Source organism: Arvicola amphibius, chromosome 1 (genome assembly GCF_903992535.2).
Source record: "Arvicola amphibius chromosome 1, mArvAmp1.2, whole genome shotgun sequence".
Lineage (NCBI taxonomy): Eukaryota > Metazoa > Chordata > Mammalia > Rodentia > Cricetidae > Arvicola > Arvicola amphibius.
The window spans coordinates 107,486,366-107,514,023 of NC_052047.1; the positions used below are offsets into that span (position 1 = coordinate 107,486,366).

General features: G+C 51.3%; 2 protein-coding genes across 2 annotated transcripts in view; both read right to left on the reverse strand.

The window, feature by feature from the left end:
• Window positions 1–771: 771 nt before the first annotated feature.
• Window positions 772–6,402, reverse strand: Tpp1 (tripeptidyl peptidase 1). The gene is made up of 13 exons (XM_038335027.1): window positions 6,340–6,402; window positions 6,155–6,226; window positions 5,753–5,892; window positions 4,341–4,491; window positions 4,025–4,152; window positions 3,717–3,895; window positions 3,408–3,606; window positions 3,066–3,254; window positions 2,762–2,831; window positions 2,266–2,386; window positions 1,994–2,152; window positions 1,716–1,841; window positions 772–1,543 (listed from the first exon to the last, which is right to left on the reverse strand). Exons 1-13 carry the CDS (start codon window positions 6,381–6,383, stop codon window positions 1,403–1,405), a joined length of 1,719 nt encoding a protein of 572 aa, XP_038190955.1. The 5' UTR covers window positions 6,384–6,402; the 3' UTR covers window positions 772–1,402.
• A 728-nt stretch (window positions 6,403–7,130) lies between these two features.
• Window positions 7,131–27,658, reverse strand: part of Dchs1 (dachsous cadherin-related 1) — a 32,389-nt gene continuing 11,861 nt past the window's right edge. Inside the window, exons 2-21 of the mRNA XM_038335016.1 lie at window positions 24,753–26,651; window positions 19,883–20,071; window positions 19,559–19,790; window positions 19,191–19,427; window positions 17,946–18,962; window positions 17,548–17,741; window positions 17,243–17,339; window positions 16,984–17,141; window positions 15,928–16,789; window positions 15,597–15,836; window positions 15,184–15,309; window positions 14,551–14,760; window positions 12,530–13,408; window positions 12,304–12,417; window positions 11,940–12,151; window positions 11,698–11,852; window positions 11,420–11,550; window positions 11,042–11,325; window positions 10,555–10,693; window positions 7,131–10,216 (exon numbers count right to left, since the gene is read on the reverse strand). Of these exons, the coding sequence (XP_038190944.1) occupies window positions 7,605–10,216; window positions 10,555–10,693; window positions 11,042–11,325; window positions 11,420–11,550; window positions 11,698–11,852; window positions 11,940–12,151; window positions 12,304–12,417; window positions 12,530–13,408; window positions 14,551–14,760; window positions 15,184–15,309; window positions 15,597–15,836; window positions 15,928–16,789; window positions 16,984–17,141; window positions 17,243–17,339; window positions 17,548–17,741; window positions 17,946–18,962; window positions 19,191–19,427; window positions 19,559–19,790; window positions 19,883–20,071; window positions 24,753–26,537 (9,873 nt within the window). The 5' untranslated portion in view covers window positions 26,538–26,651 and the 3' untranslated portion in view covers window positions 7,131–7,604. The remainder of the gene's footprint in view (window positions 10,217–10,554; window positions 10,694–11,041; window positions 11,326–11,419; window positions 11,551–11,697; window positions 11,853–11,939; window positions 12,152–12,303; window positions 12,418–12,529; window positions 13,409–14,550; window positions 14,761–15,183; window positions 15,310–15,596; window positions 15,837–15,927; window positions 16,790–16,983; window positions 17,142–17,242; window positions 17,340–17,547; window positions 17,742–17,945; window positions 18,963–19,190; window positions 19,428–19,558; window positions 19,791–19,882; window positions 20,072–24,752; window positions 26,652–27,658) is intronic.

Below are 27,658 nucleotides of genomic sequence, written 5' to 3' on the forward strand. Positions count from 1 at the left end.
TCACTTGCATTTTTAATAAATAAAGCTCACCTGGGGATCAGGAAAGTAAAACAGCCACACTGGCCAGCCTTACAGACCAGCCAGTAATGACATACACCTTTAATCCAGTAGCCACAATGACCTGCACCTTTAATCCCAGTAGCCACACTGGTTGCCATAGAAACCAGGTGGCGCATGACTTTAATCCCAGTGGTGCACACCTTTAATTCAAGAACTAGAGAAGATTATAAAATGGAGGAGAAGCTCTCACACACAGGCTCATTCTGAGATTCCTGGAGGCAGGGTCGTCATTTCGGACTGAGGTTGAGGTAGGAGCAAAGGACTGGCTGCTTTGCTTTTTGGATCTTCAGATTAAACTCCAATTTCTCTCCCTGAGTTTTTATTAATCGTGCTTCATTGTATCATATACCAAGAGATGAAATAGTTGAGGTTTGGCTAGGAGGAAGATGAAATATTGAGGTATCTTACATTTGAGGTATCAATCACTATGGGTATAGATGTCAGTGATTTGTTTGAGGAGTGATGAATGATGCTGGAGCAACAAAGAACATCTGAATTCCCGGAGTCAGCCGAAAAGGAGGCATTCTGGTATGCGTAGAGGAAGCTAAGGAAAAAGGAAACTCATGGCAAGAGCAAAAGCCAGGTTCACAGAAGCTAGATGCTTGCGAATATCTAACAACTGAAATAAAACCAAATGTTGCTTTACTGTAGCCAAGAAGGGAGAAATAAAATGTAAAATTTTAAAAAATGACCAAAAAAGTCGAAGCAAAATTTGAACGTGACAGTCGTTTGTAATGACCTATTTATTTTGTTGAGAAATTTTGCCAATGAGAACCTATTTAAAACACTTTGAATTTACAAATTTTTAACTTTCTTTAGACTATGAGATTGTTGGCAACTTGTTCTTAAAAGCAAAAACACAAAACAAAGACTGAAAAGTGTATACTGGATAAAATGTCAGGGAGACCATTTCACCTCAGTGCAAGGGTAAGAAAGACTAAACAGTGCAAAGGTCTCATCAGAGTGAATGGAGACGGAAATGTGGAGAGAAATGAGCATCCAGTCAGTGCAGAGGCGGTAAGCTCGGACAGACCTGATGATATCAGGAGTGGGAAGTAACCGCCTCATCCTCCTTTCACATCTCAAGTTGGAAAGAGGAAGAGATGGGGAAAGGGTGATACAAAATATGCTTGTTAGCATCTTGTTGCATTAGGAGACCTGAGTTTGATGGAGCACAGCAGGGTTGGGAGTCAATCCTGCTCACAGCGTTTGAGGGTTAGGGAAAAGATGTTTGCAAGAGGCGAGCGTTAAGAGTATAGCAGGGCTTCCATTGAGGCAGAATAAGAGACTAAGCCATCTCCTGTAGCACAGGGGACAATTGTGCTTTCCCAGCAGGAGAGGGTCAAGGGTTGAGTAGAGTCTTCAGTAAGGCTGGGAAATTGGGTGTTCCCCAACCAGTCACTGGATCCCAGCCAGGACCAGAGCAGAAACCTTGACCTTCCACTTCTTCATTAAGACAGGACTCATGGCAGCCATGGGTTACCTGGGAGGAGGTGGTGGGCATCAGATCTGGGTCTGCTGGTACCCGTCTCCTAGACTGTATCTCATTTATATTCATATCACAGAGGCAATCCCATATAGCAGAAGTCCCCCACGTCCATGTTAGCCCTTTCCATAGCCTATGACAACATCCATCCCCTTGCTCCAACACTTACATCAAAGAGTCCTGCTCCGTGCTGCTGATAGAGCCGGGGATTGAGGAAGCCAAGAGGGGGGCGGCCATTGAGGATTCTGTGCTCATTTATCAAGGATAAAATTCCCCCAAACACTGGAGTAGAGGCCTGCAAGATGGAGATGCAAGAATGGGTCAGGGCTTCAGAGTTATGAGACTTTTGAGGAATGATACTTGCAAAGATCAGAAGTCTCTAAGGAGTCAGGGGTTCCAGATGCAAGATTTTGTAGGTAGAGGGTTTAGAGCCAAGCTGATTCTCACCGAGGTTCCAGATACCCATGGAATGGGGACCTTGTTGCTGACTACCCAGTAGCCATCAGAAAGTGCAGCAACATCTGGGTAGGCACGGCCACTAGCATTGAAGTAACTAGACGGTGGTAGATGAGAGCTGGACTTCAAGAACTGGGCCACCGCTTCCTCCTGAAGGATATTTCTGAGTGTGAGCATTGGCCAGTAGCCTACTAAGCAGGCTGCTGGACTGAGGATTACTCCCCCCGCCCATCCTCCATATATTCACATGAACATGCACAAACCTGGTATGAAGGCTGTGGGAAAACATTGCTGAAGCCTCCACCACTGATATAGTCAACTACTTCATTTGTGATGAGGAATGGATTCCTGAACGAGGTGCCGCCTACTGTAGTGACATAGGGGCTAAGGAGAAGACAGTATTCAGACAGTGGATGACTCCCAAGATGTGTGGAGGTGGGTGGGTGTGGTCTGGGTCTTACTGGAAAAGGGAGTAAGACTGTGTAAACCTGCATACAGGGTTTACTGAGAGCTAAAGCTCTCAAGACATTGACTTATATAGTTTTTTACATGAGAAACAAAACAAAATCCTGTAACTAAAATGCCTAGAGACAAAGAGAAATATTGGTGGCCATTTTCTGCTCAGGAGTCTAGCAGCCTGGGACATATAGGAAGAAAAGAGGGGAGAACAGCAATCAAGACAGGTAAAACTGAAGGTTGAGTCATAGCAGCTCCTGGTGGGGGCCAAAGTAACAAGTGCAAGATTTGCAGGGTGCTTACCTAGAAGCAGGGAAGCTAGGACGGAACTTGTGTTTTCCGGAGACAGACCAACATCCAGCTCCAGTGTCACCTGGGAGGACATTAAATATTCAGATTAGTTAGTGAGAGCTTAGGGTGTAGGCTCATATGCCAGAGAAGAAATGTAGGTGCCACCTCTTACTGCAGGTCAGAGTTTACAGGTCATGTCAGTCCCTATTAAGGCTCTGAGTTCCTATTATGAGGCCGAAACCAGGCTGAAGTGTCAGTTGGGACAACACGTCCAGGTTGGATAGGTGGGAAGTCTGAGTTTAGGGTAGAAGGTTACCTGAGGCAAAAAGTAGGGTGAGACCCCGAGCAGCGGCCTTCATGAACTCAGTGTTGACTCTTTGGATGTAGACGCTGCTGAGGGAGTCTTCATCATCTCCATAACTCACAGTATGTACATGTGGCAAGGTTGACTGATTGCTGAGAAGCAGGAGCCACTGCAAGAAGGGCTCCTGTGCTTCATGCCGGCCTGGATTGTTTTAAAGGAAGGGATATGAGTGGTCATTGAAGAGGTGCTAGACTCTCCCTTCAGTCCATGGCATCCCCCTTGTTAAAACGAAGCAGAGATCAACAGCCTACTCCAAACCACTCCCCCTACCCCAACCAATTCTTTTAGCAATACCAGGGCTACTGTAGACCCAAGTGGAGATGTTGGCACCAGCACTCATCAGGTATTCCACATCTAGACTGGCCTCGATCCCAGCTCGGCCTCGCCCCTGTTTTCCAACCACTTTGGCTACTGATGCCTGGTGTGCAAAATCGCTGCCGAACAGGCGCATGAACTCCGTCAGATCTGAGTCGTGGAAATACTGTTCCAGAAACTGTGGAAACCGTCAAATCAGAGATCATGAATCAGAGTGAGGTCCAGGCTCGTAAGGCACTAAAGGTATCTTGAGGAGGATGTGAGGACGCCAGGGCTTCGCATACTCACCTGGGCACAGGCCTGGCTGTTGTTGGTGGTGCCAGAGCCCACATCTTGTGCTGTCAGATTGTATCGCTGACGGAGCACAGATGGAGTCACTCCCAGGTGCAGACCAACGGTTCCTACCCCCTGTGGCTTTGGGCGTTGTCTCAGCGATGATGTAGGGGGAAAACGGTGCAGTCCTCCCACTGCGGAAAGGAGTCAGGCTTACGGAGGGCTTACAGACACTGCTACTTCTGGCAACACCCTATGCCTCTTGTGGCATCTACACTTCTAGATCTGCCTTCCCCAGCCTCCACCATCCCCATTGGGTTTACCAAAGTCCACATGAGGAGCCAAGGCCTGGGGGAGCTGATAGGGATGTGGGGACCTTACAACATGGGTCTCCGCAGGTCCTCCCACATAGCGATGAAACTCAGCCCCAGGGAGCAGCAGCTCAGCCTGCCTGGAAGTCAGAAAACAGGAAGCATGGAGGGGAGAAGTAGCCTGGGCCCCTCTTACCAGCCAGTCATCATCTGCTCATGCATTAGCTATTACCCACAGGCTCGCAGCAAGCTCTCAACTTCCTTCTTTGGGAGTATTTTGTCTCCTTGGTGGGACAATTGACTCCATGGGGCAATCATTACTTCTCACCAGACACTCAGCCAGCAAGTCAGAAAGTCCTGTGTGGTCACTGAATGGCAGTTCCGGGCTCCAGCTGCCAAGAGCCACTTTCTGACGGTGCGCAGGGTCAGTGGAGATGGCTGGACCAGCTCAGCTACATCCTCTAGGGTTAGGTATTTTCCTGCAGGGATTCAGAAGAGGATCTTGTCTTGATTAGAGACTCTCCTGGGTAGCCCGTTTGGACCTCAATCAGTAGACATCAAGACTTCTCAAGGATTGTGTAGGTGCTAGGCATACTGGGAGTCTAAGGGGAGAAAAGGCTGGAGAGACTTGGAATGTCATGGCCAGGAAGCACGCACAGCATGCACTGTCGCAGTAACAAAAACGCAAGGAATAAGTTAATAAACTTTAAATGTCCCAGTTTAAACTTATCTTCAGAAAATTTTCCCAAACTTTTGGAGCCAATTATACAGAGCCATTTAATTTAGCTCAGATCTTCATACTTGTTGATTTTAAACAACATAATGATGAGTCATTCTTTCCTGCATGCAAGGAACTTCTTGGGTGATCTGAGGATGTCCTCTCTCCCGCCTCCATTCTACACACACACACACACACACACACACACACACACACACACACACACACACCCTTGCCTCACCATGCAGGACTTTAAGCAGGGGAAGGATCCAATCCAGCCTGACCATCAGAGAGAATGTTCTGGAATAGTGTGGGGAGTGCTCTGGGGAATGGGGTGGAGGAGAGGAAACTGCAAACCAGTTAGGGTGCTGGGCAGTAGTTCAGGAGAGAGAATAAACAACTGAGCTGGTGGCAAGTGGATGGCCAGGGTGGATTAATCCAAGGGCAGCTTAGGAGCTGAAGTAGCAACTTCAGTATTAGAATGGAGGACAGAGGAATAGATATGACGCTGGGGGAGGACTGTGATTTGATAATCTATTATACTAAGTGCTATTTCTCCATTTGGTAGCTGGTAAGTAGAAGTCAAAATTTTACATCTAGAACTGATTATAAAACATGTGCTCTTAAACACATCTACCCCACCCCTACCCTCATCTTACTGGAGGTTGAACCTAGGGTTTTACATGCTAACTGAGTATCCCACCAACGAGCTTCTTAAGCCTGCCCCCCCTAAAAAACACTTAAAAAAATCTTGACAGTCTTGCTACACTGCCCAGGCAGGCCTTGGATGCAAAATCTTCCTGTTTTAGCCTGAGTATCTAGGATTACTACTTCATGCCTAGATTTGTTCTTAGCTTTAAGACTGAAGAATTCAGTGGAAGAGTTGGGGTGTGTTGTGTACATGAATGTGGCAGTTACTGCCATTTGTCTGTCATATGAGAAACATGACCCTTCATGACCTGCACCAGCCAGTGCCTGCCTGTTCCTGCCTCCCACTTCCTGCCCCCACTTCTGATAGGCACCGTATTGAGGAGAGTTGGGATCCGACACCACCTGCACCAGCTCTGAGAGTCTTTCCAGGTTCTGCTGTTTCAGGGCAAAAGTGAGACTCAGCTCTTCTTCAGAGTCCACACGGCCCAGGGACACCCAGCCTGGGGGCAGCCTGCAGGGTCAGGGATACGACTTGGTTAGGCCATAGATGGGAAATCCAGATCATGGAGGGTTTGGGATTAAGAACTGAGACTTTGGGTGGGATCCCAGATGCAGAAAAGCTTCAGAGGAGGTTAAGACAGGAGATTTAGCCTAAGGGTTAGTGGGTAAGGCTAGAGAGTGGGCACTAGGAACAGCTGAGAGGGCGAGGGGAACTGGACCGAGCCAGTGGCTGCAGAGAAGGGTAAAGTACAGGCGGCACTAAATCCACTCACATCCAGCGCTGGTCCGGCTCAGGGCTGTACGTGCATTTGCCAGTGATGATGAGAGCAAGGAGACCTAGGAGGCTGCAGGGAGGGCAGGTGGGTTCCATCAGGAGCTGACCACCATTGTATTCCCTCTACATGTAACCCCTCGAATGGAATCCCCTTTAGCTGCCCTCCCCACCTCAATTTCTCACCAGGCTTGGCGTCCCATTTTGGCTTTCGGCTGCTCTGGAGTCATGTGACAAGTCACATGAGCACTGTCTGTCACCTCCTCCATCTCCCTGCCTAGTAACTAGTGACGTTGCTGACTCCTCCCTCCCAAATGAGCTGTTTTGAATGCTGCGGCTGCTACCAGAATACCTCCTTTAAAGCATCTAAGCCCAGGGCTCCTCACCTGATGCTCAAGTCTGTCACTCCAGGAATCACAAAGGACAGGACTGTGAAGGCCCAGAGGTGTGGGCTACTCCTGGCTGTACAATCTTAGCAAACGAAACTCTTAGAGCATAGGTTCCTTCATTTAAAATTCAGTGACTGTTGCATAAAAGCAATCTACCTCATACCTGGGAGTGAAAACGTACACTGAGATAAAGCAAGCAAACCATGGCTGAGACGGACCTGTCAGGCTCAGCAAATGTGAGCTCTTATTAATGTGGACATTTCATGGTTCCAAGGTGTGTGTACATGGGCAGGGCTGAGGATCTCCTCACTTACCTGCTCTTGTAATCACCCCCACTTTTTTTTTCCTAGAGCCCCGGGCTTAGAACCCTAGACTTCTCTTTATTCAGTCTCTTCAGGAGATCACTACATCTGAGTTCTTGCCCATGTTAGAGCGAAAACTTTGGAGAGACCAGGACTAGGCTCCTGAGCTCACAGTGCCTGCCCTACTCCAGACGTCCTGGTGTCTTCCACCCCTCTACGTCTGCCAGGTGTCCACAGTACTGTTCCAGGCGACTTCTAGTTACCCTGACAGAACAGAGCCGGAGGCTGGATACAAACTGCAGTTTATTAAGGCTCCAGAGTGAGAATTGGCACTTGTTCTGGGCAGGGGCAGGGGTGTCAGAGGAACCCAAAGAAGCCGGGCCCTAACAGGTTGGACAGACCTTCCCCATCCCTCTACCCCCCAATAAATAAAGTCTCAGCTCCACTGCAGGGTGCTGGTGCAGGATAGAAAGTATTGGCTGAAGAGAACCCAAGGCTGTTGCCTCGTTCTTATGTCTCCCCACGCTGGATCTGGTCACAGGTCAATGACCAGCAGACCCTCTGTGGTCCTAACGCTGAGGAGACTGGGGTGAAATGTGGGACCTGTCCCAACTGTAAGAGTTTGGGGTGGATAGCTGGGGACTGGTGGTGGCCTCCCTATGGCCAGTCATGGTCCAAGGCTGCCCAGGGCAGGCTGAGAATGGGGCCTGCTTTGGGGACACTGTACGTATCCCAGGTCGGGGCCCGGTTAGGGCCACAGCTAGATGCGCAGCTCTGTGTCATCTGGCGGCTCCAGACCAGACTCTGTGCTGAGTGCTGAAGCCGAGGGGCCCTGGGCTACCCCGAATGGAGAGACAACAGGGGAGCGAGCAGCCAAAGGAGACAGTGAGGGTGAGAAGCTGGGAGACATGGCGGCTGAGGACAGGGAGCCTTCATGGCTAATGGGGGAACGGTGAGAGGCTGGTGGGAAGATGGCCCGGGCTGCAGCTGTGTTTGCAGGTTTCGGGGGAACAGACTTGGCTCCTGGGTGGGCTACAGCAGTGATGAGGGGTGGTGGGTCAATACGGGGAGCAGGAGGACATGGCCGAGCTTCATCCTTGAGCCGAGCTATCTCTGTGAAGACACTGGCCAGAGGCTGGAACTGAGGGCACCAGCTCAACAGGTAGTCCCAGTTATAGCTGCCACGGAGCTCTTCCTCACCAGCCACGATGGCTGTCAGTGCACCAGCTACGCATGGCTTTCCATCTGCTGGGAAGCCATAGTCCCCAGTGGGCGCAGGGCTCAGGCCACAGCCCCCCAGGAAGGCCGTGGCCGTGGCTGGAGGCCCCTCCTCTCGGTACAGAGTGGCTCCGGCACCTGGCAGCAGCAGCCCCGTCTTTCGGCCCTTGTACCAGGTGTCAGGGGCGGGAGGCTCGCAGGACGTGTCACTTAGTCCATCTGCATCCTGCTGGATGCCTGAGTCAGGGCCCCGGGCAGCCAGGGAGGAGGCAACGCTGGCCACACGGGGAAACTCATTGATCATGCGGATCTCATCATCCTCCGCCGCCTCCGCTGAGCCTCGGCCACTCGAATGTGAAGGGTCCAGGGATCCACCACGAGGGTAGGGTCCTCCAGCTCCTGGCCCACCATAGCTAGGGAGAGTCTGATGATAGAGGTGTTCAGAGGGTGGTGGACTCGGGGGTTCCCGGCCCAACTTCTGTAAAGAGCTACTGGCTATGGGTGCTGCTTGTGACATTGGGCCAGGGGCTGCCTCAGCCTTGCGGTTCCGTGCTCGAACAAGTCCCAAAACCAGAGCTGCCAGAGCAAGCACCACCACAACTCCCAGAGAGGCTGCCACAGCACCTACCAATAGCAAGTTGAGATCAGGTGCCAGGCCCAGAGCAGTGTGGGTAATATCCACAGTCACAGGTACTGTGGCACTCCGGGATCCAGGCAGAGGCCCTCTTGCTACTACCTCCAGCCTTAACTCCCGAGGTGCTTCACGTCGGGTCCGGCCCCCACCCCCAGAGGTGGTGGTTCCACTTCCTGGTGCCCGACTGTCCACTCGCAGGTACAAAGCACCTGTCGTCTGGTTGATACCAAAATAAGGGGAAGAGGTAGCCAGCGAATAGAGCACCAGGCCATCAGCACCCCCATCCTCATCTGTGGCCTGCACATGGCCCAGGCTATGGCCACGCTGGGCACCTTCTGGCACTTGGAAGTGGAAAGCTGGAGCCAGGAATACAGGGTCATATTCATCTTCTCCAGTAACCAGCACTGACACAGTGACAGAGGCTGAGAGATTCCCAGCATCAACAGCACCCACTAGCAGACGGAAGCTTCCTGTGTGCTCATAGTCAAAGGGCACCCGTGCCCGCAATTCCCCTGTTGAGCTGTTCAGTGAAAATGCCTCACGACCCTCAGGCCCTGGCACTGCCTGTAATAGGCTGTACTGAAGTCTACCGAAAGTCCCAGCATCCCCATCAATTGCATGTAGTGTGGTCACAAGGGTGCCCGGAGGCTGGTTCTCAGCAAGGCTAGTACTGAGCAAGCTCAATGGGAAGGCTGGACCATGGTCATTCACATCCTGGACCTCAACTGTTACGGGTACCAAAGCAAAGTGTGTCCCAGCAGGATCAGCTGCCTGCACCACGAGCTGGTGTCGAGCCTGGGTTTCACAGTCCAAAGGGCGGGCCAGTCGCAAAGCACCTGAGTTCTCATCCAGCTCAAAGAGCCCCAAAGGATCACCTGAGCTGAGGGTGAAACGCACAAGGCCATGAGGTCCAGGGTCAGCATCAGAGGCCTCCACATGCAATAACTCAGCTCCAACAGGCATGTCCTCGGGTACTGTCACACGGTAGGACGCTCGGGTAAAGACAGGTGGGTTGTCATTGACATCCAGTACAGTGACAGTCACTGGCACAGTTGAACTGCGGGATGGCTGTCCGCGATCAGCTGCAGCCACAGTCAGATTGTACTGGGTCAGGCTTTCAAAGTCTAGAGGCTCAAGCAACACTAGGCAGCCCAATGCCTGGGGACCTGGCCCGACACCCTCCCCCGACTCAGCCAGTCGGGGTTCCAGCTGGAAGACTCGGCCCCGATTCCCACTGATGATGCTGTAGTCCACAGTGGCGTGGGTGCGGCTCCCATCAGCATCTGTGGCCTCCAGGGTGAGCAGGGTAGAACCAGGAGGCAAATCTTCAGACACGGCAACACGGTAGTGTGGCAGCGTAAAGCTGGGGTCATGATCGTTCTGGTCCAGCAGCTGCACGTGCACGGTGGCCCGTGCTGCCCGGCCTGGAGTCCCATGGTCTCGTGCTTCCAGCACCACATCCACCATTCCTGGCCCCTCCTGGCCCAAGGCCACTGCTCCTACTGTCGTGAACAGAGTTCCTGGGATGAGAAGGGTAGGGAAAGAAACAGGCATTCAGTGACGTCACTGTGTCAACAAGGACATCTCCACAGTCTGGGCATGGCTTTGGGAGTCAGCCTCCTAGGAACAGCCCATGTTCTGGGACAGTGTGCAGTGTCTTCAGGTTTTCAAAGCTCAGGAGACAGCTTCCAGACATACAATCAGGAGGTACTTTTAGTAAAGATAGGGGGCAGGGGATGTCTGCTCTGGGTCAGAGATCCAAGAGTCAAGATATGACGAAGTAGCAAATTTTAGGACTGAGTGCCCAACAACCCAATAGGGTCAATGATAAAGGGATCAGATTCTGGAGAAGACATACCATTGTTGGGGTCAACATGGAAGCCCTCATCAGGGGAAGCCAGATGATAGGAAATGTGACCATTGGCACCAGAGTCTCTGTCAGTGGCAGAGACGGAGAGAATGGCACTGCCTGGCGGGGTGTGCTCCAACATCATCACCTGAGGAGTAACAGAAAGTATTCGAGTCCAAGCTTCCCAGATGCCCTGCTTTCCCCCTTAGCCTGTGAGCTGGAGGCTGACCCCATAAACTGTACTTGGTGTCCAGATTAGAACCACACTCCCTAGCATCGGAATAAGAACTGCCCACCCTTTCCCTTCTCACCACAGAATGCAGGACTTGGATGCAGTCCACAGGACTTGAAAAGCTGGCGTTAAACAAGACACTCCCCACACACTACCACATCAACCCTGACACCCAGCCCAGTCAGCCACTTCTACCTCTTTTATGGTGCTCCAATAGGAACAGTTCCAGGCCCAGGTATGGGGACATCCAGAAAGAGTTGGTACCTGGTAGAGGCTCTGGGAGAAGGTAGGTGCGTTGTCATTGACATCCTCCACAAGCACTGTGAGGTTGGCACGGCCCTCATGAGGTCCATCGTGTGCCAGCAGCTGTAGGTGGTAGTGGTCACTTTGCTCAAAGTCCAGGGGGCCCGTGAGGGAGACACGTCCTCCATAGCGGCCGATGCTGAAGGGATCCCGAGGCCCAGATGGGCTCAGCACGTACCATAGGACTGGTCCAGAGTCCACATCATTCCCAGTTACCTGTGCGATCTCTGAACCCAACAGTGCATCTGCAAAACATGAGGAAATGGTGACTGTGGAGTTCTTGCAGAGTTCTTCTCACTGTGAGAGCCCTTGACACCTCTTGTTTTACTTGACCCTCACCTTCTGACACTCGGAGCTCCCAGGGCTGGGGGATGGTGGGGCGGTTGTCATTGGTATCGATGACCATCACTGTCAAGGTAGCTGAGCCCACCAGGGCTGGGCTTCCTCTGTCTGTGGCCATCACTACCAGCCTAAATACAGAGCATAGTCAGGGAGCAAGGCCTAGAGATAGGAATGAACCCTGGGAAGGGCAAGGGGGTATGGCCTAGAAAGTGAGGGAAATGCAAGACAGGGCTTGAATCCACACAGACTCAATCCATACAGGTGCCAGGTCTCACCGTGTTTCAGCCCAGATTTCCCGGTCCAGGATAGCCGTGGTAGTGATAGTGCCTGTGGCTGGGTCTACATGGAATAAGCCCCGTGCTGGCTGGGATGCAGCCAGGCTGTAGGAAATCTGTCCTCCAGAACCTTGATCTAGGTCATCTGCTTCCACCTAGTAAGTGTAAGAGATTGCTGACATTGGCTGGACCATAAACAAGTCTGGCCAGCCTGTCCCTTATCTGCCCATCACACCCCACACCTGCAGCAGGGGACCCTCCAAGGGTCGGGACTCCGGCAGGAAAGCCACATAGTGTGGCCGCAGGAAACGGGGAGCATTGTCATTGGCATCTTGAAGAGTCAGGGTCAGCACCGAAAAAGCAAAGGCTCCTCCACTCTCTGCTTGGAGCACCAGTCGTAGCCGTGGGCTTGTCTCAAAGTCAAGCCCGTCTGCTGAGTGGACGGTGATGGCTCCTATGGGAGATAGGCTGCGTCAGCCAGAGTACCTTTCCTTGCTCTGGAGCCTCCCTCTCTAAGGGCAACTCCTCCTCCCACCAAAACCTCTTCTGGCCCAAAGAGCCTACTTCTCCAGGAGCCTTCCTCCTGTAAGACTTCCCGCTCCTTACCCGTGCTCGGCTGAATGGAGAATATCCCTTTCTCATTCCCACTGAGAATGCTATAAGTTATTGGTCCATTTGAGCCCCCTGAATGGACAGCCTTCAGGGAGATGACAGGAGTTCCTGTAGGGAAAACAAGAAGCATGGTATTCGTTGGACTGTGGTCACTACATGTCAGTGACTAACCCCAGTCCTTCCAGGGGTTCAAATCTGGGACATATAACTGGGGACCCACCTGGGGGTGCATTTTCACGGAGTACAGCCTCATTACTAGCTCGGGGAAAGCGGGGTCCATGCTCAGACTCTCCCTGTATTCCAACAATGACCACACCAGTGGCAGAGCGAGCTGGTCGGCCAAGGTCAGTAGCCACGATGAAGAGGACACGATCCCGAGGTCCCAGAGCTACAGGGGAACGAGCCACACGGATTTCACCTGTGTAAGAGTCCACAGTGGTGCCAGGTGGTGGTGTGCCTGCCAGCCGGTATAGAATGGAGGCATTGGCACCAGCATCACGATCTTCAGCTCGAAGTGTGGCCAGAGCCAGGGTTGGTGTACTGAGGCTAGGACCTGGGCGGGGTAGGCGGAGGCGCAGAGGACTAGTGGGGAAAGTAGGTGCGTGATCATTGACATCACGCACCGTGACGGTGATTGGTACTGTGGTGCTCAGGGGCCCAGCAGCTGCACCATCCACTGCGGTCACAGAAAAGGCATAGCTGGCACAGTGTTCTCTGTCCAAGGCAGTAGCTGTATGCAGCTCTCCAGAGGTGGGCTCCAGCAGGAAGGCCCCTGCTGTACCTGCACCCAGGTAGTACATCACACGGCCATTATCTCCATCATCTGGGTCGTGAGCCTGTAGCTGCAGCAGTAGGGTCCCTGCAGGTGCATCCTCAGGTACCTCCACAGAATAAGCAGGCACAGGAAAGGCTGGGGCATGGTCGTTGGCATCCAGCACTGTCACTGTCACAAGCAAGGTGGCACTGAGGGCTGGCTGGCCTCCATCCCTGGCCTCTATCTGCAGCTGGAATGTGGGTTCTACCTCCCGGTCTAGTGGCCTCATGGTTCCAAACTCCCCAGAAGTGAGATCTAGGGCAAAGGCTCCTGAAGGGTCGCCATCTGCAGATAAGATGCACATACAAACGCGCACATGTTAGCCCCATGAGTAGAGGCAACTTCTAGGTAACAGGAATACAAGCAGTAGAAGGGAGCTGGGAGAAAGGCAAAGAAACCGAGGGCAAAGAAAAACACTATAGCCTGCTGGTAGTGGCGCACGCCTTTAAGCCCAGAACTTGGGAAGCAGAGGCAGGCAGATCTCTGTGAGTTTGAGGCCAGCCTGGTCTACAAGAGCTAGTTCCAGGACAGGCTCCAAAGCTACAAAGAAACCCTGTCTTGATAAACCACAAAAACAAATTGAAAAACACTATAAAGAACAGAGTGTGGTCCTGGACTCCTGAGTCTCCAGAGACTCTTTCGAGAAAATCAAAGTACTTTCCTAAAACATTTTATGTCTTTTCATTCTCATTATCTCACAAATGTAAAGTGGGGTTTGCGGGATGCTGCATGACATTATTTTTTGATCAATAGAACATGCATTTGTGTATTGTATTTTCCAGAATATTCTAGGTTAAAAAAAAGATGTATTTTCAAAGATTCAGTTTGTCCTGGTGACCTTTAGTTACATTTAAAATTACTGCAAACTCAATACTGTTTGAAATCCTAACATTTTCTTATGCCTATGCAGAAATAGCAAACAATATCCTTAATTGTGCATTCTTCTATGATATCTAATTCTTTTGTGTTTTAATATGAAACACAGCAAATACTGGTTTTAAACATGCTACCTATGAACCCTTTGGGGTTCTGAAAACTAAACAGTGTAGCTGGCTTCCTAGTATAATCCCAACTGCTCTGAAGCCTGAAATTGGACAGTCATGAATACAAGACTAGCCTGGGCAACATAGTTGAAGATCCTATCACACAGAACAACATTTTAAGAGCCCCTGAGACAGAAACAGTTTGAGAAAAACTGACTTTGTGTGGAGCAACAAGAAAAGAAATAGATAAAGGAAACGGGTGTAGAGAAAGATAAAGAACTGGAGATGCTCTAGAGGTAACTTAAATACACAGAGCATCAGGAAAGAAACAGAAGACACAAGAAGGGAAAAGAGACACTGAAGCATTGGCACAAACTGACAAGGGCCAAGGCACCAAGAACCGAGCAAGTAGGTGCTGGTCTTGTGGCACTGGACGCCTCTCACCCAGGATGCGGTACTGAAGCTGTCCATTGAGCCCCCTGTCTGGATCAGAGGCACGTAGGGTGGTAAGGGTTTGGGGGTCCTGGCCTTCAGGCACTTCCAGGGAGAGGTGGGTGTTCCCAAAGGTTGGAGTATGGTCATTCTCATCTTCCACAGTCACTCGAACTATGGCATGAGTTAACAGGGGTGGCAAGCCTCTGTCCCGGGCATATACTGTGGAGAAACAAAATCAACAAGGTTTGCCCTACCTCATGCTATGGAGAAACCCACACACACGTTCACCAGGTCCACATATAAAGCAGAAAATGTCTATCTCACAGCAACACATGTGCACACATGTGGGCACACACATGGGCATACATGACCTATGTCAGAAAACTCCCCTTTCCTTTCTATGTCCCATGCTGTTTATATGCAACTAGCGTCAGTTAGTGGTGATGTGACAGAAACAGCAATTAGGTATCAAAGCCTGAACTCAACTCTCAGCACAGCCACTTCCAACCTGTTAGCTTGAGCAAGTCACCTAACCTCTCTGCTAATGGCAATACTCTCCTCTATTAAGTGGCTGAAGTATGACCAAAGGAGGCGTAAAAGGCTTGGTGGTGACAGTAAGCACTGCAAAGTTAATCAGTATACCTGTCAAGTTGATCTCCTCCTGTTCCTCCCGATCCAGGGCCCTCAGAGTCGTGAGAACTCCAGTGTTTGGGTCCAGAGAAAAGCTCTCGCCAGAGACACCCCCATAAGTCACTTGCCCATTGGCCCCTAAGGAGATGCAGCATGGAGGATGAGCAGATGGTAAGTGTATCTTTTTTTTTTTTTTTTTTTTTTTTTTTTTTGGTTTTTCGAGACAGGGTTTCTCTGCAGCTTTTTTAGAGCCTGTCCTGGAACTAGCTCTTGTAGACCAGGCTGGCCTCTGCCTCCCAAGTGCTGGGATTAAAGGCGTGCGCCACCACCGCCCGGCTGGTAAGTGTATCTTTTATTTCCCTGCTCCATCCCTTTATCAATTCACTCCCAACTCGGTCCCTCCTACAATTTATTCCCACAATTACCAAGGTCGGGGTCAGTTGCTTTCAGAGTAAGCAGAGATGTGCCAGGTGGACTGTTCTCACGAAGAAGGACGCTGTATTCTTGTTGAGGGAAAGCGGGCGCCTCGTCGTTGATGTCAACAACACTGACAGTCAGGAGTTGAGTGGATGAACGTGGCGGGGAACCATGGTCCAAGGCCACTACTGTCAGTACGTGCTCAGCTCTCTGTTCACGGTCCAGAGGCCGCACCACGGACAGCGCTCCTAGGCCACAGTAAGGTGGTCGGTAGCCAATTTTTAGCATTCTTTGTACTTCACCACCCTCCATACCTCCCATCCGGGGCCCAACTCTCACCAGTGGTAGCGTGTAGCCGGAAGTGGCCATCCCCTCCAGCCGCAAGGCGATAGGACACGCGGGCAGCCTCCCCCAGGTCTGGATCCCGAGCTACCACGTGCAGCGCCGCGGGCCCGGGCGGCTGATCCTCCGGGAGGCGCACCCGTGACGGGGAAACGAAGACCGGGGCGTTGTCGTTTTCATCCGTGACAAAGACGCGCGCCGAAACGCGCGCTGCCCGGCGACGGCTGGCATTGGTTGGCCGGTCGGTGGCTTCCACGAGCAGCAGCAGCGCGGGTGTGGTCTCGCGATCCAGGCCGCGCGGAGCGCTGAGCGCTCCAGTGCGCGCGTCCAAGCGCAGGGCAGGCACCGGGGGTTCCTGCCGCAGCAGGCGGTATCGCACGTCGCTGTTGGGACCTGGGCCATCCGCGTCCGATGCACGGAAAGTGTATAGCGTGGCGCCGGGCTCGGGGTTCTCGGGTAGCGCCAGTGCCAGGGGGTCTCGCGCGAAAGTGGGAGCGTGCTCGTTCTCGTCCTGCACGCGCACTTGCACTCTCAACAGCCGCGCGCCTGCGCCTCCCGGCCCCTCGGCGCGCACCGTGAGCGCGCGCCAGGCTGGCCCGGCCTCGAAATCCAAGGAACGCGCCAGATACAGGCGACCTGAGGCCGAGTCTAGGGCGAAGGTGCCCTCGGGGTCGGCGCCACTCACCAGAGTGTAGGTGAGTGCGCCCACACTGGTTGGTTCCTGTGGAGCCACCGAACCCAACAGGGATCCAGGTCGAAGTCCTTCAGCTGCTGTCACCGTCAGGACTACAGGCACCGTTGCCGCTGGGTCAGGTTCTGTGAAATCCGGTGACTCCACCGTGCGGGTGGAGGGAAGCACCTATTGCACACCAGAGCGGCAGGGAAAACTGAATCAGGAGGATCTGTGTAAAAGAGGATCTGTACTGGCTTCTTGGGTAGTAGGGAAGGTTAGTCAGACTGGACTGACAAAGAGTCCAAGGATCTCAAGAAGCTGGATCTACAGGAGGGGACCCAGATGGCCAGACCAGGGGGCTTTTAGAAAGGCAGCATTACCTGCACCAGCAGTTGGAGGCTGGCACTTCGAGGGGGGCTGCCTTGGTCGTGAGCACTGAGAGTTAAGACATAATGGGGCCGCTCTGCTCTAATCAGGGATTCTGCGGTGTGCAGCTCCCCCGTGTGAGGATGCAGAGAGAAGAGCTCAGAGCCAGGACCTGGGGACAAGAAGAGGAAGGATTGAGGTTTTGGCAACCAATGCAAGGCAGGCCACGAGAGCCCTGATCACTCCCAGGGTCCCACCTCTCTGCCCTGATACCAGTTAAGGTGTACAGGATGGTTCCGTTCTCCCCCTCATCTGGATCTTTGGCCTGCAGAGTAGTTACCAGTGTTCCTGGAGGCACACGGTCTGGCACCTGTGGGAAGACGGTCACCTACAGTTGTCTCCTTTCAACGATTAAAATAACCCAGAATCGGCTTTCATTCATTCATAGGTGGAACTGTTTCCTTTTGTCCTACACCTGCTCTAGAAGGCAATCTCTCTTACCTATACTCAGCTCATTTGGGAGACCCTCCCCAACTCTCTTATACTTCTTCAGAATGTGTTCCTGACACTTGACTCACCTGTATAGGGAGGCCCCCACCAGCAGCCCCCGAAGCCTGCAGGAAGGTGGGACTGTTGTCATTGAGATCGAGCACTGCCACATGCACTGTGCCTGTGGCGCTGCGGGGCGGATTCCCCGCATCCTGCACAAGTACCAGGAGTTGGAAGCTGCTCTGCTGCTCTCGGTCCAACGTCTGCAGGGTGGTTACTTCTCCTGGAAGTGAAGATGGAGAGTGTGATGGGATGTTTAAGGATTCAGAGCCTGGGAACTACAGATAAGCTGTGGCTGGGGAATGTAGGCAAGTACCAGGGCCAAACTCCAGGCTGAATCCTGATGCTTATAGCCCAGTTCTGGGCTGGGGATCTTGTCTGGGTATTTGCCAGTCTGGAGATGAGGCTGTGAGGTCTCAGTGCTTACCGGTCTGGGGGTGGATGCGGAAGGCCTTACTGTCTTCTGATAGCTGTTGAAAGCTGTAGGTCAAGCGTCCATTAGGTCCTGAATCTCTGTCAGTGGCAAAGACTCGGCCTACACTGGTCCCTGGAGGTTGATTCTCTGCTACAGCCAGGAAGGTGGGCTCTTCAGACAAACGGGGACTGTGGTCATTTTGGTTGAGGATGCTGACCCTCACAGTGGCTGTGCCTGTTTGTTGCCCCAGTTCAGCTTTGGAACCAGATACAGCCATCACCTTCAATGTGTATAATTCCTGGTCCAATGCTGCCCGTACCCATAGCCACCCACTCTGTGGCTCCAGGCCAAAGGGGTTACTGGCTCCATCTGCTGCAAGATGGTAAGTGACAGGACTCCCATCTGGTGCCTGGGCTTGTACTTGCAAGATCTGCATTCCAGTGGTAGTGCCTGAGGGTAAGTCCACACGGTAGGTAGGGCTGTCAAACCGTGGAGCCAACCCATGGATTCCCAAGTCCTGTGTCACCACACGAAGTCGAAAGTGGCTGGTGCATGGTGGGGAGCCTCCATCCCGGGCCTCCACCTCCAACTCATGTGATGGTCCCCCTGGAGGCCCCAGAGGTCTCATAAGCCGGACGTGGCCTGTGATGGGATCCACAGTGAACACTCCATCACCTCCAGCAAGTAGACTAAAGGTGACCCGACTGTTAGCTCCCGAGTCAGGGTCTAGAGCACGCAGGGTATAGATGGGAGTCCCTGGAGCGGTGCTTTGTGGCAGTAACACGGTGTCTTCAGGTGCAGGGAAGGCAGGAGAGTTGTCATTCACATCATCCAGCAGCACACGAACCCGAGCCACAGCAAAAGCTGGGGGGATTCCACTGCCTGCTTGAATTTCTAGCTCTAGGACAGGTCCCAGAAGCTCCCGGTCCAGAGGGCGAAGTGTTTTTAATAGCCCTGAGGGTGAATCTAAGGAGAAGAGCCCCTGGGGGTCCCCACCTGATAGGGTGAGGGTCACAGGCCCTAGGCGACCTAGGGAGAAAAAGAGAGAAACATCAGGAAAGAGGTAGGGGTCACCTCTTGATCCCAAGAAGAACAGTTTCCACCTTTGTGCTTTATAGAGCATTAGGAAAGGGGCAGGTGTTGGCAAAGAAGTTGGCATTCGTGTGCCATACTGTTTTGTGTTAGAGCTTCCAGTGCTATGCTGCTGTAGGGTCACCCTGAGATGGTATTGAAAGACTGTACTGGGATATCTGATACCTGCTGGGTTGTGTGCCTGGACTATGCCCACACTGGTGCCTGGAGCCACATCCTCTGGCACCGAAAAAACATATTGTAGTTGGTCAAATATAGGTGGTGTGGGGGTTCCAGGCACAATGCTGATGTTGACTCGGGCAGTGGGTTCTGCTTGCAGGCCACCTCCATCCTGAGCCCCAATCTCCAGCTGCACCACAGAATTAGCACGTCTGGCCAAGGGCCAGGCTACTGTCAGCAGCCCTGGAAAAGGAAGAGAAGCAGAAGTAGGTGAGGGAAAGAATAGGAAAAGGTCCTGGAAAGAGGTGTTATATCATTTGTATAGGTGGGGAGAGGGGACTGACAGCAGGTGTTGGTGATGGGAGGATCCTCACCTGAATGTGTGTCCAATGCAAAGAGTGGGGGACTATTGCCAGCCAGGATGTGGTAGGACAGTCGCCCATGGGGTCCCTGGTCAGGGTCATGGGCATGCACCCTCAGCACAGCTGTGCCTGGTGTACTCTGAGCACTCAGACTGGCGGCATACTCCCGTGGGTAGAACTGAGGTGGGTTGTCGTTCTCGTCAGCCACAAACACCTTCACATATACTATGGACTTGAGGCCTCCCTAGTGGAACATGCAATCATCAATCAGTAGGCCTTGTCTAGTCTCGGTGAGAACTCTACCCCAATATCTCTGGCCAAGGGCCATTTACTTACCCCATCAATAGCTGTCACCGTGAAGTCAAAGCTTGAAGGTCCCTGATCACGATCCAGGGTCCGGGTGGTACATACATCACCACTGTGGGCATCAATGTGGAATGGGGGAGATCCAGAAGCTCCAAGCCCAGCACCCAAGGAATAGGAGAGGACGCCAAATGGACCACTGTCAGCATCTGTAGCTGTCACCTGGGGAGAGGCTGGGGTAAGTGATTCCCCTCTTGCTGGTCAGAAAAGTTAGAGCTAAATGGAGATTAGGAAGTACTGCTGGTACCCCTAAGACCCTGGATGGCACACACAGAGGACTAGAGCGCGGACCAAAACCCAACCCCAGGCCAGATCCCACCACTTAGGTTCCTGGGAGGCTCTGGTTACAATTGTTTTTTGTTAAATGGCAAATAAGACCCTGCCAAGGCTGAACCTTGGAAACAGCTCTTTACTGTGGCTGTGGGCCCAGATATCCGAGGAGACAGACTTTCTTCTGCATGAATCCCTGTGGGCAGCAGCGCAGCTGCAGCCATCAATATATAACCTTTTTTGATGTGTGCTTGAAGGCGCTTTAATATATAGAATTGATTCATTAACATTGACTTCACAGACACAATACAGTAAAGATTCAGCCATGGTATACTTAGATACTCTAACTCCCGTCTGACCAAAGCTGATCTAATACATGTAATTTATTCTAAAAGGCACATCACAGCCTCCTACTGCACTAGGCAGAGCTCTACGGTTCTACTTGGGAACTGTTTTAAACAACAAAATAGCTAACAGAAAGCACAAAAACAATAAAACGTGCCACCAAAACAGAGCTCAGAAAGGACACCTGGTGACAGGATGAGAGATGAGACAAGTGAAATGTCACCTGTTTCAACCGCAAGCTGGAGACCTACATATTAGGCGGCCCATCTCTGCATGTGTCTGGGGTTATGTAATGAATCTGCATATAACAAGGGTCACCCACAAAGCAGAGTACCAAGGGCAGCAACCTTTAATTCCAGAAGACTACAGGAAACAACTAACCCATATAGTCTCCTAATCATCACCTAAATCAGAGAATTAATTAATTGATGAATAGTTACTAAGATTGATATTTTAAGTCGAATCTTGTGTGTGGAGAGTGTTGCTTTGTTTTGAGATAGAGATCTCACTATTCTGCTCAGGCTCTTCTAAGTGCTAGGATCTCAAGTATGCCACCAATCCCAGCGTGTATGTCTAATCTTTACTGAGAGTGTTCTTTACTCCGTTGAATCTTATCACTACAGGGTCAGCTCCGTGGTTTCTGGATGGGGCTCACGCACTTTAGCCTAAGACAGGGCCAGGTACACAGTACACGCTCTGTGCATATTTGTACATGGGGCGAATGGACATCCAATCACCCTGCTTTATAAGAAAACTTTCTTTCACGCTTGGTTTTACACATTGGGTGCACACTAGGCTCTCCATAGTGGGTGAGCTGGTGGCTGACTGCTGCAGGCTGTGACAAAGTACTCTTTGTGGGTAGAGAGACCTCAGGGTCATGATGTGCTGCAAGAGGAAGCTGCAGAGTTCCCCTTCTCAGCCAGAAAATGTGCTCAGAAAGAAAGCTGGCCAAGGATTTCTAATTGTTGCCCAGGCCCTTGACAGAAATGATCTGTGCCATTGTTTATCCTCCCGAGAGACATTAAGACCCTGCCATGGCTGAACCCTAGAAACAGCTCTTGCTCCAGCTCTTCACGGTGGCTGTGGGCCCGGATATCCCAGGAGACAGACTCCCCCTTGAGTCTATCCCCATAGGCAGCAGCGCAGCTGCAGCTGCCTTCAGGAGCTGTTAAACACCTCTGCCCTCTGACTCTGTTGCAGAAAGAAAGCAATAAACAGTGGTAGGGGGAAGTTATCAGGAAGTGACCCCCAAAAGGCGCAGGGGCCTTTGACTGGAAATGACCAAGGCAGAAGTGAATTTCCTGACCCCCTGCTCAGAGCTTTCTCTGTAAATGCAGACTGTTTTCAGCAGGTTGTCAAACAGGCTGTAAGAAGCTCGTGCCTCCTCTTACCTACCCTTGGCCCCTGGCTCTCATCGGATGCACCATTTCAAGGACAGAACAAAAACCCTTCCCTCTGAACTCTAACATTCCTGCCAGACTCTGAACTTACTATAGCTTCCCATCCTGACATCCTTCCTGTGTGTGACCCTTGTTCCGATTTCTTGCTACCATCATAATCTGCTTTCCTCCTGTTGGTCCACGCTCGCCGCTGGCCCTCTCCACTTACTGTACTCTGGCTGCTTGTATTCATCCCGTTCCCCAAACTCTCTCCTTGGCCTTTTTTTCCACCTGACAGGCCTCTTTCACTTTCTCAGCCTCAGGAAACATCTCTGGTAAGCTTCAAGCTTAGGGGACTATTCCCCTAGGCTGAAAACTTGTACATCCAGATGCCTGTTCAATATCTCCACCTGGCTGTCCCACTGTGATCTGAAATCTTAACTGTCCAATACTAAACCCATGATCCTTTCAAACTTGATGCCTCTTCCATCCACCCGCTCAAGCCAGGAGTTAATTCTTCCCTTTCCCTTGCCTGGTATATCAATCAGTCAGGGATTCAATAGGTCTTCATTAGCACCCTTCTATTAAGTCTCTCCATCTGAGCTATTTTCCCTTGGATTATTCTGATTCATTTCTTATAGGTGTCTGACCCTCCAACCCATACTCTAAATAAGGGTTTTCAACGTTGATACTTCTCACATTTTAGGCCAGATTATGTTTTAAGTCTGGGTGCCACTGTATGCTATATAGCATGGTTATCAGCACCCTGGACCATTACTTCACTGGATAATGGGAACATCTCATCACTTATAACAATACAAAATGTCTAACTATTGTTGACTGTCTCCTCTGGAAGGTAGACCTGCCTCCAGTTGTAAACCACTAGCCTATACTGATAACCACTTGAGAGACGAATTTAATCATTTTACCTCTGTACTGAAAACGAAGCTTCAATATTTTACATATGAGAAACAAATTCCCAGGTGTGGTGTGGGTTCTTCCCTGGCCAACCTTCCCACATAGTCTCATTTTCTCTTCTCACATCACAAGCTCCAACAACACTGAATGACTTGGATCCCCTTAAGCAAGTCAGGTTCTCTCCTCTGTAGGTGTCACCTAGCTTGGAGCCTCTCACCTGTCTGGTCACCACATGAAGTCGCTCTTATTCTTTAGGTTTCAACTCAAAAGTTCCTGTGCTTTAGGAAAAATCCATACTGCTTATTGCCCCATCATGGAAGTTTTCTTATTTCAATAAGATGCTTATTTGCAAATTAATGCTTATTCAATGTGGGCTTATTTATTATTATATTCTTTTATCCCTAATACAGTGACTGGGCATATGTGGTGGTACATTGAATAAATCAAGTGTTAAGACTTTGTAAAAGTTATGAACTCCCAGTGGGCATTTTTATCTTTCCTTCATTGTTTTTAACAGCAAAAACTCCAGGAAACCACCTGGAAAGTTGATGTAGCAGGGAGAGGAAAAGTTTGGAAGCAATAACCCATTGGTCCTGGCCAAAAGAGCACACATATGTGAGAGTGGGTGGTGGGAGCCAGACAGCAGCAGGCAGGCAAGCATCCAGGATCTGGCCAGAAGGCAAGGGATCAGCTAGAGCTAGGCACTAGCCTAGAAGTCTGGGCCAGCAGACAGCCAGAGAAGACACTTGGGTTGGCCATACATCAAGCACTGGTCTCTTAAGAGACCTCCCTGCCCTCAGTCTTCTCTCTTGCAGCTATACTTCAAGGTGCCACCAAAGCCATCATTCCAAAAGACATGTTGAGCTTCCTATGATTTTTATGAAAAAGTCAAAGCCTGCGATCTAGCCCACTAACTATTTTGTCTTCTCTCCCAACAAGTCTTTTTCATCTGTATAACGGAGGCCAGACCGAACAATGTAGTCCTAACATTGTGGTGTTTTTTCAATAGCTTTCTGTAGACCAAGTGTCTGTGTCCACACAACATACAGTATTCATTAAGCAAAGTATCGTTAGTAGTTCTTCTGGGTCCCTCCTCTGGGCTTCCAAAGCTCTTCATGTAGTTATTGGTCTATCTTCCTATCTAGACTGGGTCCTGCCTAAGATCAGCAATTTCTTGTTCCCTGCTCTGAGCACATTTACATTGCTGGACTTAGAGTGCTCGGGCGTGATTCATCACTCACACATTGACCCATCTACCCTTCACCCTTAGAGCAAGTTAGCTACTTTAAAACGAACAGAAAATACAGTCTAATCGTGCTCTTCCTGGCTCAAACTGCAATGATCTCCTTTGTTTTCCAAGTAAAGTCCTAACACATGGTGGCTAAAGATTTCTGCATATGGCCTCAGACTGCATCTTTAGGTTCATGTTTCCCACATCTCTTTTCTCCTCCCCCGAAAGGCCTTCTTTTTCTGCATATGAGGATCTTACTAGATTGCTCTTACTATTTCTCATTCTTGTCTCATCAAGGCTCCCATGCAAGGGAAGGGATGGGGATCTCTTCGAGAAGAGCCTAACATTGGACTGAGCATCCAGGGCACCATAAATGCTGACCTCTCCCTTGGGATACAGGAGCCATATGCGTGCAGAAACAGCCCCGCCTCTGCAGCTTTGAGACTTTGCAGAGCATTTCCTAACACCACATTCTCTTCTCTTCCATATCCCATCGTAATTTCCTTAACTGCCGAGATTAGTGCTCTTGCACCATACTCTTAACGTCCCATTACACCATCTGCACAGACGCCTGAGTTCAGAAACAGGACCAAACCCTCCGGCTTCGTTCACTGTCAACACTTGCAAAGCTAGGCTTCTGCTCTGGGTCCTCTGTGGCCTTCAGAACTACTCTTGCCCACATTCTGCAGGGCCTACCCACCTGCAGGAAACAGGTTCCAGGCTGGGTACCTTCAGGCAGGGAGGCGTTGTAGAAAGTCCTCTGGAACTGGGGCTCATTGTCATTCACGTCTTGTAAGGCCACACTAACTGTGGCAGAGGATACTAAAGGGGGCAGGCCCCCGTCCGTGGCCACCACAATAAGCTGTGGCTGAGGTTCTAGCTCATAGTCCAGTGTGGCAGCTGTGGTAATGATGCCTGAGGTGGGATCAATGGAAAACCAGTGAGTGTGCTTGCCAGGAGCCAGACTATAGGTGACCTGACCATTGGTGCCTTGGTCAGGATCCCGGGCAGTCACCCGTACCACGAAGCTGCCAGGCAGTGCAACTTCAGGCAGAGGCTCAGGCTGGTAGAGCTGGCGGTCAAAAGCAGGTGCATTGTCATTGACATCGGTGACATGTAGCACGAAGGCAGCTTCGGCCCGTAGCGGGGGTGAGCCTGAGTCCGTGGCTGTAACTCGCAAGTTATAAATGTCCCTCTCTTCCCTATCCAGTCTCCGAGCCACACACACCAGATAAATGACACTGTCTTGGGTACTCAGGGCAAAATGGCCCTCTCCACCCTCCAGGGACACATTGACGTGAGCAAAGTCACCATCATCTGGATCTGAAACAGAGATTCGAGCAACAAGCTGTCCAGGGGGGGCAGCCTCAGACACTCTGGGGGAGCCATCAGCACTCAGGAAGATGACAGTCATGGAGGGCTGATTGTCATTGGCATCTCGCACATGCACGGTCACAAAAGCTGAACCCAGCTCTGGGTGAGCCCCACCGTCACGTGCCTGTACCACAAGTTCATGGACTCGCCTTTGTTCAAAGTCCAAGGGTCGTTCCAACCTCAGAAGCCCTGTGTGTGAATCAATGGAGAAGGGTCCATCACCTTCACTCTGTCTCCTGTTGATCTCATAAATCACAGCGCCATTGGCACCAGCGTCAGCATCAGAAGCAAACACTTGCAGGACAGGACTGCCAGGGGCCAGACTCTCAGATACCACAGCATGATATCGGCTTTGATTGAAAGCTGGAGCATGGTCATTGATATCCAGCAGTGTCACATCCAGCAGGGCCTGGGCTCTCCGGGGGGGTGAGCCACCATCGTACGCCTCTAGCTGCAACATGTAGTGTGAGTGGTTCTCCCGGTCCAGTTCCCCAGCAACGACCAGTTCCGGCACTGGAGCTCCATCAGGACCAGGACGCGTCTCCAGTCTGAAGGTCTCTCCAGCCCCATCACCAGACAACGCATAGCCTTGGGTTCCTAGGCGGCCAGCGTCTGCATCACGAGCAGGCTCTAGTGGGTAGCGTGTACCAAGAGCTGTATGTTCAGGTATCTGCAGGGCAGCCCGAGCCTGAGGGAAAGCTGGCGCATGGTCATTGATATCAGCTACTCGCACTGTCACTTCTACGGTGGCACCATCAGGAGTGACAGCAGTGAAGCGGTAGCGGTCTCTCCGCTCACGGTCTAGGACACGAGCTGTACGGACCACCCCACTGTGCTCATCAATAGCAAGGTCTGTGCCTACACCGCTGCCTTCCTGGGCAGAGATGAAGTACATGGGAGGAGGGGCTGTACCTGCTGGAAGCCCTGCGCTGATGTCTCCAATCAGCGTGCCTGCTGGTTGTTCCTCGTCTATCTGTAGGTCCAGGCTTCCTGCTTGAGCCCAAGTCCCTGGCACTCTAGCCCCCAACAGCATCAGCAGCGGCAGCAGCAGGAGAGTCTTGAAGCTCTTCATGCCAGGGCAGGAGAGTGCAACATCCAGCTCCTTCTGCATGGCAGGGGCAGTCCAGCTGGAACTCCAGCTCCAGCCCAGACTCCTAGCCCAACTTGATTTCAGGATTTGGATCAGATCCAACTTGGGCTCTAGTTGCAGTGCAGGCTCCCTGACCTAAGAGAAAAGCAGAGGGAAAAGGTCACTACTGGGGGAAGGATTAAGAGGTCCGAGAGACTGGGAATCGGGCCACACCAAATCTCAGACATGCTCAGTAACAGCAGGGGCTTGAGCAGCAGCTCATCCATTTCCAGCCCTCCTTGGGACACTGCACTTTGGGATTCCCCAGAGTCTCCTCCAGCCTGCCCCCTGGCAAACCCCTAAACCTCATCTCTAAGCAGATTTTTCCATCTCCTATTTTTCAGGTCTGAATGCCTACAAACTTCCCTTTTCTATTTCTAAACTTAAAATTAGCTATCTTTTCATACATTTTTCTTGCACCCAGGACTAATACCCATTTTCTAGCCTCAATAGCCAAGTATGTGGTAGCCCTGCTTGAACTGTCAACCCTTTCCTCTTCCAGACTTCTACCTTTAGCCCTACTTCACTCTCGAATCTATAAGACATGAGTGCCAATTACAAACAAGGCAAACAGGTCCTGGTTTCATGGAGCTTATAACTATGAGTTGAACAGTGAGCCACAAATATGACAGGGTTATGGAGAAGTCTTGGGAGCAGAAGAGGACGTAAGGGGCTTAACAGAGTCACAGGGAGCTATTATGAGGCAGTGACATTCAACTCAAGAGCCAAATGATTAGTAGGTTCGATATGGCACTGTTTCCATGCTGGTTTGGAAGCGTCAGCAATAAAAATGGGGAGTGATGAGTAAGTTTGTGGGGAAGGGATTGAGGTAGAATGGGCAAGGCTTGATGACTGTTTGAAAGCAGGGGATAGGGGACTAAATATCAAGAGCGATGGGTAAATTTCTGGCGGAAATGACCAGTCGAACAGCATGTTCTTAGGTGTCAGACACTGAGAAATAAAACCAGAGAGGGGAGGTGCCTCTGGGAACCCTCTAAGGAACTGAGGGTTTCACAAGTGACTGAAGTTCAAGGAGAAGGAAGTCTTTTGGTGACTAGCAAGAGCCGAATCAGTGGCAAGGTGGAGCGGAGGCTGATGGGAGG